This window comes from Pygoscelis adeliae, unplaced genomic scaffold (genome assembly GCF_000699105.1).
Source record: "Pygoscelis adeliae isolate BGI_AS28 unplaced genomic scaffold, ASM69910v1 Scaffold58, whole genome shotgun sequence".
Lineage (NCBI taxonomy): Eukaryota > Metazoa > Chordata > Aves > Sphenisciformes > Spheniscidae > Pygoscelis > Pygoscelis adeliae.
The window spans coordinates 1909196-1919779 of NW_008825564.1; the positions used below are offsets into that span (position 1 = coordinate 1909196).

At 43.4% G+C, this 10584-nt stretch overlaps 1 protein-coding gene across 1 annotated transcript in view; it reads right to left on the bottom strand.

Moving 5' to 3' along the window:
• Positions 1 to 10584, bottom strand: part of AOAH (acyloxyacyl hydrolase (neutrophil)) — an 84457-nt gene that overhangs the window by 24733 nt on the left and 49140 nt on the right. Inside the window, exons 13-14 of the mRNA XM_009332407.1 lie at positions 9277 to 9368; positions 6219 to 6301 (exon numbers count right to left, since the gene is read on the bottom strand). Of these exons, the coding sequence (XP_009330682.1) occupies positions 6219 to 6301; positions 9277 to 9368 (175 nt within the window). The remainder of the gene's footprint in view (positions 1 to 6218; positions 6302 to 9276; positions 9369 to 10584) is intronic.

Consider the following 10584-nt stretch of genomic DNA (forward strand, 5'->3'; position numbering starts at 1 on the left):
AGGGAACTGTTTTCTCTCTTCTGGAAGAGTGAGTGTCTCACAGCTATACCACGTTGGGACTGATTCAGGTCCTAAACATAGGCACCAAGTGCCATTTTTGACATCCCAGAGTATCCAAGACACCTGCAGCAGGGCTGGCAGATACAACATAGGATGCCTGAGAGATTGTGCACTTCTGGAGAGGCAGCTGGAAGTGGGAAAGATACTGTAAAGCATCTTAAATAGCACTAGACACCAACATTTGGGTGTCTGCATTGCTCTCCCCATAAGTGGCAGACTTACGAAAAATAGTATTAGGCCAGCTGCACCCCTCCCGAGAAGCTCTGCATTTCAATGGCAATTCACCCAAATGGTTGGATGCAAATCTTTCCTCCTCCAGGAAAAGAGCTAACTACACCTAAGCATCTGTGAGCATCTATAATCTTTCATTTATGTCTTGAATGAGAAAAGCATTCCCAGTTAGGAAAGCTTTTATGCATAAAACTTACTAGCAGGTCTTTAAAGGCTGTGCATATACATTCCAACTATCCACAGCGCACAAATCAAACTCCGTCACCTGCAGTGCGAGAGTGATAGCAAACGAGGAGCCAAAAAAGGCTTTATGCTTTGTTCAAGATTAGACTAGGACTGTGATTGCAAGAAGCTTACCTCACAGCAACGTACAGAAACATAAACTTCAGAGAAGCAGGCCCTACAGGTTGTACTTGCTTTTATTTTGCAGTATTTTCACTCTCTCCTCTTTTTCTCGCTCCTTCTCCTCTTGTATTACACTCCCTCTATTCTTCGCTCAGCTCTTCCCTGGTGTCTCTCTCTTCTCCTCTTTTCTGCATTGTGCCTCTGAAGCTTGCTTTGAGGAGCAAATCCTGTCCTCCCCGCAGCTCTTGGGGGGAAACTTGTGGACAGAACATCATTAAATCCCTGCTGGATCATTATAGGGGAAAGATCTAAGAGAGAAACCCCTGAGGCAGCAATAATACACTTTGCATTTTGATAGTGGTGCCTTTGTTATTATCACTCGCAGTGATGCCAACCAAATATATCAAGGAATCCTTTATGTTTTAAATAATCCAGTTCTTCCAAGCTAAAAATGAATATATCCGTCTGCTGCTTCTCTCCTGATGGTTGCTGGTCCATTCAAAATCCAGCCCTTCCGTCGAGAAGCTCTTTTCAGCAGAATCCTTAGAAAACATGGCTTGGAACATAACTACTGCCAGTTGATTTTTTTCTGTTTAATAGCCTTTCTTTCAGCTAGAGTTCAACACCCCTCTCTTAAGCCATTCTGCTGCATGGCTCCCTGGACTGGGGCTGCAGTTCCAGCACAAATAAACTATTGGGATCTCTAGAAATTAAAAATGTATTTACAAAAAAGTAAGAAGCTGTTCGTGGGTATGTATTACCTCCACAAGCTTAGGTAGTTATAAGTAGCTCCATGGAAAGCATTAGCACAGTTACAAATAAAGTAAAAACATCAAGAAAACGAAAAGGTTTTTTAGAGAACTGTTTGCATGGGTAAATTGAGTCTTCAGGGAAGTTTTTGTGATACAGGATGCAATCTGTGATGAAAACATTCAAGAGAGGAAAAAAAGATGAGGCAGAACAGTTACCCTTACACTGTGTGACTGTCCTGGCAGCTATTCCTGGATCTCTCCTGCCTCCCTCTCTGTTGCTTTCCAAAGATTTTCAGACCAGGGGTGTTTTTTAGTTTTGGTTGAGGAGTCAGGGTTGGGTTTGCTTCCACTTGTGAGCAACCCCAAATTTCATAAACCTTGGAATACTGGAGCTACACTTCTTGATTTTCTTGCTTTTAGACCTTGTGTGGCTGACAAGGAGCAGCACTAATGTGCACTCAAAGAGCCTGGGTCCAGATAGCACCAAAAGTGCTGCGTGGACAAGAATGGCTTATTGACTTCTAATCTTTTGCTCCCTTATGCTGTAAAAGCAATTGGAAATGTAACAGTGCAAAGAAAAAGTCTCTGGTTTTACCCAAATGAACTCCAGGTGGACTAGAATTTCCAAGACAGGTGAAGGGGAAAAAAAAAATAGTATTTCTTAATTGTTCTTGAAGCCAGTGTGAGATACCTGGTGCTTGATGGCTCAGTGAGGCACAGCATGTGTTAACAAGGCCTAGTCTTTCTGGTCAAAGGCAAGAATCCCAAAGAGACAGATCAGACTACAAATGGCAAAGGAATATACAATACCCATGTTTTGAAATAGCATACAATAATATACATGCAAAGCATGGATGACAATCGCAAGACTGTTCTGTAATTATTTAGAAATCCTGAGGGTATTCACTTTCTCCATGTTTACCTAATGATTTTGTGGAATATTTTAGCAACTGATTTTACTATCAGGATGCTTATATCAAAACAAGGGATCTTCAACAAGTTCTGGAGAACATTTAGAACTTTCTAACTCCACACCTAAGCATTCATGCCCGGCCCTCACACCTGAGGATCCCACTCACCCAGTCAAATACCAGAAATAGCACATGGCCTACAAACCTGTGTGAAGCTGCTGGAAGGCAAGACACCAAAACCGTACTGGAAAGAATGAACCAATAAAAATTATCTGTAGAAAACTGTTCAGCAAGCCACTTTGATGGAAAACATTGATTAGGACTGTGAACTGCTTGTTGTGCAACCACAAGCTGAAAGCAGTAACAGTGACATAGAACAGATTTGTTACGAATTATTAACCTATATCTCATATACCCAGCGTCTTGTGGGGTGCCGGGTGAGCAAAGCTCGTCACTCAAAATGAACATCAGCAATTCTGATGTCAATATATTCATGGGCCATGGGTTACATACACAGAGAGCTAAGGGGCACCCTCACTGACCCTGGCTGAGCACCCTACCCCGCAGCCAGCTGCAGAGGAGGGAAGGGTCCACCATCTCCAGGGGATAATGGGATTTTTTAAGAAAGGGAAGGCAGAAATCCTGCTAGCATGGAGGTTGGGGAAGCCTTCCTCCGGGGTGAAGATGCATGTCCTGAGAAGGGCAATGGGGGAAAGTCCCTCTGTGCTGAGCTCTGACACAGCGCTGGTGCTTCTGTAGTGGGGCTGGAGGCAATCATTGCTCTCGGTCCCCGACTTGGCTTGCCAACCCTGGGCTCCGGCTCTTGGCTGCACGCCTTCCCCATCAGAACCGCATCTCTAGTGTCTCGTCCTCTCATTGCATATACGTAGGGCTGTGAAGCGTCATTTTCAGAGGAAGGTTAAGTTGTCCCAGGTGGGGCTAGGTCAGTTTGGTGGCCAGCTTTTTGCTTTACTGACACAGAGCGGCCATTTAAATCCTCCCATTTGGGGAAACTATTACGCCAAATGAGGCAATAAAAGCGAACCTTTACAATACGGTGTCAGTGCGATGATTAAAGGAAGATACTGAGGGAAGATATCCTGGGATTTTTCTATCACTTGTAATTTTTCCCTTTTTTAAATTATCTTCTCAATTTTCTTCAGAGTCTTTTGCCCTGACACAGGCTCACCTCCTTTTATATCCTGCAGGTGTCTGTAGTGTAAGTGGAAAGGAGATACGTGGAGAGAAAAAGGAATGATGTACACAGTGAGAGACCTTTTTTTTTTAAAGTCTATGAGGGAATTGGGAAAAGGTAAGAGCAGGAAGTACCAAACCATTAACATAAAGAGAGCAGAACAAGGTAATAGGGTATCAGGTACTGAAATGAACTGGATATAAATGAGAAGAACCATTGACACCTAGTCATCCATTGACCATCTAGTTTGGCCTATTCTTTTATTCTCTCACCAAAAAGCACATCTGGGGGACTGCAATAATGGGAGCCACCAACTCTAGTGCCCTGCAACTTACAGACGAGAAAGTCAGAAGCAGCTGACCCATGACACCAAACACGTTGTCAAACACTTGTGCAGAAGACCCGAAGCCTCAGGAGCACCACGTGTGCCACAGGAAGGAGGAAGGCGTATGAGAGGCATTGCCAGTGGCATCGGTGCTGGCACCAGAAGGCAATATTTTAGGCAAAAATGCCCACCTGAGCCTGGAAGTGATCCTTGCATCATGCTACCTGTCTGTGCAACCTCTTCTGCCTGGTAAGAGCTCTGTCAGAGGTGGAGGGCTGGGGCAGACCCTTTCTGATCCTAAATCTCACAGGAAATCCCAAACATTTAACAAGTTTCTAAGTAGCACTAGGAGCAGCAGTGCTCCTCACTTGCAGCCAGCATGACTCATTTGTTGGAGAGGAAGAGCATCCCATAAAGCCAAATTATCTACCTGAGAAGAATAAATTTTCCCAAGCTTCTGCAGCCATTTTTCTGAAGCATGAAAATTAATTAAATACAATAGAAACACAATGTGATAATCACAGAACAATCAGGATCTTTTAAACCTGCTGTTGGGGACATCACCTCATCCAACATACAAAAGCTAACGTCATAAACCTTAATTTCTAAGGGAGATTACTGTCATCCCTTCATGCAACCCCTTTGACAAATTTAATCAAACTCTGTCTTGAAACAACTCGGTTTCTTTTTTGCCCCCACACCTCCATTTTGAGGGCTATTCTAGGTTTTCAGTCCTTGATAGTAACCTTTTTTTAAATTTCCCCTCCAAACAGAAGTAGGATTAATGAAAACCCATGTTCTTGTACCAGAACTATCCTTCAGTTTAAACCATTCTTCCCACTCTGTGGTGTTTATGCCTCAGAAGGATTCAAAACCGTAATCCCTTTTAATTTTTGCTTTGCTCAATTGCCAAGGTGTCTTAACATCCCTTCAGAAGTCTCCATTGCCCTAATCTTCCTCAAATCCCTTCTCTGTATCTATTTCCACCAAAGTCGGTCATCCCTAGGCAAAAGGGACCAATTCTGAGGTCATATCAGTGGCTTACGTGAGGAAGGACTGTCTCCCTGTCTCTAGAGAAAATGCTGTGCATGATGCATCTTGCAACCTCCTTAGTCTCTTTCCAGCTCTATCCTGCACTCCAGCTGTTACTTGAAATGCCCCTTTGCACCCCAAGGCCTCTCTCCCTCCACCACCTCTGGCTGATGAGCCACTAGCTTACAGACAAGAGTCTCGTCATTAGCTCTGACATGCATGTCTTCTGCAATTGTATTTGCTGCAATTGCTGTCACTGCTTTTCCCAAGCTCATCTAAATTATTCCCGTGTAAGGATGTGGCCCACTTCAGGATGATCAAATCTTTCCAGTTTTGCATCATTCATAGATGCCTTCAAGCGTGCACCTTGGTCTTTGCTCTAAGGTTACCACTCCAAATGTTAAGCAGCATTAGCCTCAGGCAAGATGCATGAGGGACACGGCTCCTCTCTCAAACCCACTTAGCTCAAACCTTCCCTGCTTAGCTGGTTCTCTATGCATCTCTCATTTCTTGTATTAACCTTCCTTTTCTTTACTGTACATAAACATTTCCCGTGAGGTACCATGCAAGACATTTTCCTTAAGTCTAGGTAGATTAGGTCTGCTGCATATACACTTGCCAACACAGGATGTTATTTCATAGAAAGAAGATGTTAAGCCAGCCTCACCAAATTAATTAATTAATTAAAACCTGACAGTGTTGTTTCGTCCTAATTTTCATTTACCTGTGTGTCCTTGATTACTCCTTTAAAATCTGTTCTAAGAGCACATTAAGATATCTGCACCATTGACCTCCCCGGTTTTGCAAGAGAACTTATGTTTGCTGGTCTCCAGCTCCAAAGGATGTCACAGGACATCACGGACACCCTTGCTATGAGACCGGCAACTGTTTTGTGCCCCCTCTGCCTGCTGGTGTGGCAGCCCTGTGAGTCCCCTGCGCTACTGTGGGGTGCAGTGTAGGGCCCTCCCAGCATCCCCCGCAGGAGTGCAGAGCAGGGGCGTGCTTGCCTTCGGAGGAGACGGAGGGCAGACCTTTTAGCTCCATCACTACTAGCGATATCCCTCTAAATCCCCCCTTTTGGCCATGGCCAACAAAACCCTCCATAGAGTTACAGTGGGTACACTGTTTTTTAGCCCAGTGGAAATTCTTAGTCAATGCATGGATAAAAGTGATCAAGCCACACACCTCCCTACTCAGAGCCTGGAGAAAATATGCTGAGTTAAATAAGTGCTGTTCTCTATTTTTCCATAAGAAATGCATGCAATTAGAAAGGGGTTTCTTTTTGTCTCTGAAAGATGTTCATTAATGCAGCACCAAGTATCAGACTAGTAAGGTTAAAAAAAAAACAGTGAAAAAACTTAGCATACCATTTTGGGAAATGTTCTGTAAGTCTCTGTGATTACAGCGATTTCTCCTGCGTAAACGTAGATACAGAGAGTCTGTCCAGCCTCTGAAATAAATTGAGAAAATGCAAGCTGCTAAACTCATAAGATACTGATGAAAACACAGCTGATATTAAAAATGAAGTATGTTCTCATCTCTGAACAACTCTGTGCCCCAGTTATGTGTATACTTCTATTTCACCACCTCTCTTTTTTGTGGTCATAAATTTTTTTTGTCTTGAACAGCGTGGCCTAAAATGGAAGCCAAGATATCCTCTCAGAAACTATAAATTGATGGAGAGTTTCTTTGAAATTGTTCCATCCAGGATGCTTTTATCCTGGTCTCAGATAAGGTATTTAGAAACCTTTTTGTTATACATCATTTATCAAAACAATCATGTTGATTGCTCACTAATTGACTTTTCAATTGGTTGTTATGGAACAGTAAATAAAAGAGAAGAAATATTGGCAGGGCATTCATTTCCCAATGCCATAAATCTTGGACAGATTGATGTGAAAACAGGTTATACCTGATTGTGATTAGTTCTCTCCTTTACTTTACACTGTTGAGAAAAATGAAAATGCAAATGAAAAGGATAACAGCCCAAAGGGAAGCTGATGAGAAGACTGTGCTCCCAGCCACGAGTACAAGGTCATCTCTATCGGGGCTGCTGATTTTGTGTTTGAACTTAGACACCGAAGGAATCAGATAACTTAATCATGGCTTAAGAACAGCAAACTTAGATGAATGCAGAGAAACAGAAGACAGCAATAAGTTTTGAAACCAGCAATAAAAATCATAGAATCATGGAATCATAGAATACCAGGTTGGAAGGGACCTCAAGGATCGTCTGGTCCAACCTTTCTTGGCAAAAGCACGGTCTAGACAAGCTGGCCCAGCACCCTGTCCAGCTGGAATCTTAAAAGTGTCCAATGCTGGGGAATACACCACTTCCCTGGGGAGATTATTCCAATGGCTGATTGTTCTCACTGTGAAAAATTTTCCTCTTGTGTCCAGTCGGAATCTCCCCAGGAGTAACTTGTACCTGTTATCCCTTGTCTTTTCTATGTGACTCCTTGTAAAAAGGGAGTTTCTATCTTCTTCGTAGCCACCCTTTAAATAGGGGAACACGGTGATAAGGTCTCCCTTAAGCCTTCTTTTCTCAAGGCTGAACAAACCCAGTTCTCTCAGCCTTTCCTCCTATGGCAGGCTTCCCAGTCCTTTGATCATTGTGGCCATTTTCTGGACCCTTTCCAGCCTGTCCACATCGTTTTTGCACAGCGGGGACCAAAACTGAACACAGTATTCCAGGTGTGGCCTGACAAGCGCTGAGTAGAGTGGGATAATGACTTCTTTATCTCTGCTGGTGACGCCCTTGTTGATGCAACCCAGCATTCTGGGTAAAAGTAACTACCTACACAGAAACACACAACATCAACCAGTCACCATGCAATGGGCTACACAAGAAACGCCCGAGCTCTTTGGTTTTCAGCATAGCAGGCAGGCGGAGGAGGAGAAGCAAACAGACCTTCTCGGTCAGAGGATATTAGTTAACCAGTGGTGTCCCTGTTCACCCATCAGGGGGTGGGAAAGATGGGCACGGATCACATTAGTTTGTGTCTCTATTTCTGCAGGCTCAGAGTAAATGGGAGCCTCCCGCTGCCCATTGCCTACCAGTCTCCACCACACTCAGTCATTGTGGTGTGAGATTTTGAGCTACTTCTCTTAAAAATGCCTTCAAGTCCCAAACAGTCCTTTTTTTTCTTCTAGATGTGGAAGAGATTAAAGAACACTGAACCAAGACCTATCACTGACAACTTCAGGGTCAATACTAAGCTTTGATCACTTGTGAACTTCAGATTCTTTGGAGCCCAGTTAAATACTCTGTATTGAGTAGCTGGACATTGTAATAGATTTTTAAAGGTTAGTTTTGCTGCTAACTCTGAAAGAGGAGGCGGCATAGATCTTCTCTGTTGGCTTGTCAAGTAGTATGCCTCCTTAAAGCATGCGCTGTGTGAATGTAGCTGAGCCTGGGTTTTGCACAGGGAGGAAAAAGGGAGCAAAAAGTACAAGTGTATGGTGAACAGATATTTTTTCTGGAAAATAATATATTCTGCCAACTTTTTAATTCTGTTGGTAGAGAGCCTCTTTAGGCTTGACTCATGCTTGGTTTGGCATTTCACTGTATTCATGACCTATCTTAGACATATAAAATAAAAATTATCTGACACTCAGGCCAGACCAGGCACTGTTGGTGACTGTATCTTTCAGTTCTGGCAGGAGTCAAGGGCCTCTTAATGCTGGCCAGAGAGATGATTAACAAAATTACGAATTTTTTTTTTTACTTCACAGTTAAAACTGCAGGTATTTCAAGGTGTTTTCTTTGTGTTTGGACTTCATTTTCCTTCCCTTCTGGCAGAGACTTCTTTTTTCCCATCTATCCCTGCATCCTTCCCCATCCACATGAGCCAATGTAACACAGCAAATTAGGTCACAGGCACTTCCAAATTCTTCTTTTGCTACGTCCCTCTAAATGTGAAAAAAAAAAAAAGGGGGAAGAAAGTTTGCCCCCAAAAAGGGAACACCATGAAATAACCCCGGGGTTACCATTTATTCCACTGTTTCAGCAGCAAAAAGGAAACAGGAGGAAGAAGGAAAGAGAAAAAAAAAACTAAGAAAAGGAAAATGCTGATTTTTGTCAGTTTCAGCAATGCTCCCCTTCTCCCTGCCCCAGAATTTTGAAAAAAGCGAGTTTGGTTTTTAATTCTTCATTTTTTTTCTCCTTCTAAATTACAATTTTACCAACTCTAAAACCTACCCTGAATTTCACAAAGACTGGGCTAGAGTATTGTGCATTGTCCATATATTTAAAAGATTTTTAAATATCCCTAGATCCAGCATCAATCTTGATTTTAGAAAGAGCAGAAGCAGAGCTGACTAGGATTTTTATCTTTCCTTTCAAGCATTGTGGGTTTTTTTCTTGCTGTGCTTTGAGGGACCTTGAGACTTGCTACGACTTGGCCACCCTGCCTGTTGGCTTACCCGATGGTGGAGTTCAGAAACCCAGTGATCTCTGAGAACTGGGGCCAGTCAAGCTCATCGGTGAAAGCCATTGGGAGATTAGCGAACGATTTCTGAAAGAGAAATTTTTAAATCAACACGGTTTCACCCTCACAGACAAAAAATCCTTTCAGCAAACTCGAGCACTTCTTAGCTGGAGCATTAGCTGTACAGCAGCAATAGTAACTGTAGGCATAGCAGTAACTATTTGCACATATACTTAAAAAGTTGACTCTTGTAAGACGGGCATATCAAGAGGCGGAGGAAGGAAAAGCAGAAGAGATATCTGAACTGCATCTCCTGGTACCCTTTAACTCTGGAAGAGCCCAAAACTCCTCCTGAGGTGGAGTGTGTACTGCAGATGCAGACCACCAATGCGGCAGCCGTTTGCTGCAGCACCCATCCTGTCCAAAGGGCACAGGGAGAGATGACAGCGTGATGTCCCCAGCATATACAGCAGAGGGATAACGTCAAATTGACTCGACGCTCCCTTGCCCTCTCCAGCAGGATGAACTGCGAGCATCTGACCCCTGAAAAACCTCTGCCTAGTCCTCACTGCAAATTTCGGGCTCGTCACTGAAGCAACAGAGTCAGAAAGGCCCCTAAGCACGGTGGGGACCAGGGAGAAAAATGCATGCTCTGCCATAACCTTCCCACACAAATAGATGCAACCTTTACCCTTCTCTGCTTTTGCTGGTATTAGTCCCTAACGCTTTTTTAGGCAACTGCCTCTGCGAAAGCCTCTATGCAGATGCAAGCCGTGTTGCACATTCAAAACACAGTGCCCTGTTCATTTCCACTTTGATTTGTGAATGTGTCAAAAATCATGAAAGGCGAGAAAAATGGCCTTGAGAAATTGTGCCACCTCAGAAGGATGAGAACATGGAGTAAATTCTCAGTTTCTCCTAGTCCGGGGTACGCTCGCAAAGACAAATGCATAAATCCAGTGTGCTCATACTGAAAAACTGTTGATGAAAAAGGTAATAACCAAAAGAAGGTCAAAACATAAAATCAGAGAACTTACAGGCTGGTCTAATCCGTGTAATTTATTAGCTTCATTTTCTTTTCAAGCAATTGCGGGGTTTCCTTAAACCCTCACTGCTATAAACAGCAAGCAGGTGGGTAACTCTTTCTCCAGGAGGGTCAGAGGTAACTGAGGAACCACAGAAGAATGAAATCTTGGCGTCCCCACCAAGTTCTCATTCCCAGAAAATTATCGTTTAGGTGAATGGGAGCTATGCTTGAGTATATGCCTGCAGGTTTTGACTGTAACAGAATGGGGGGAGACGC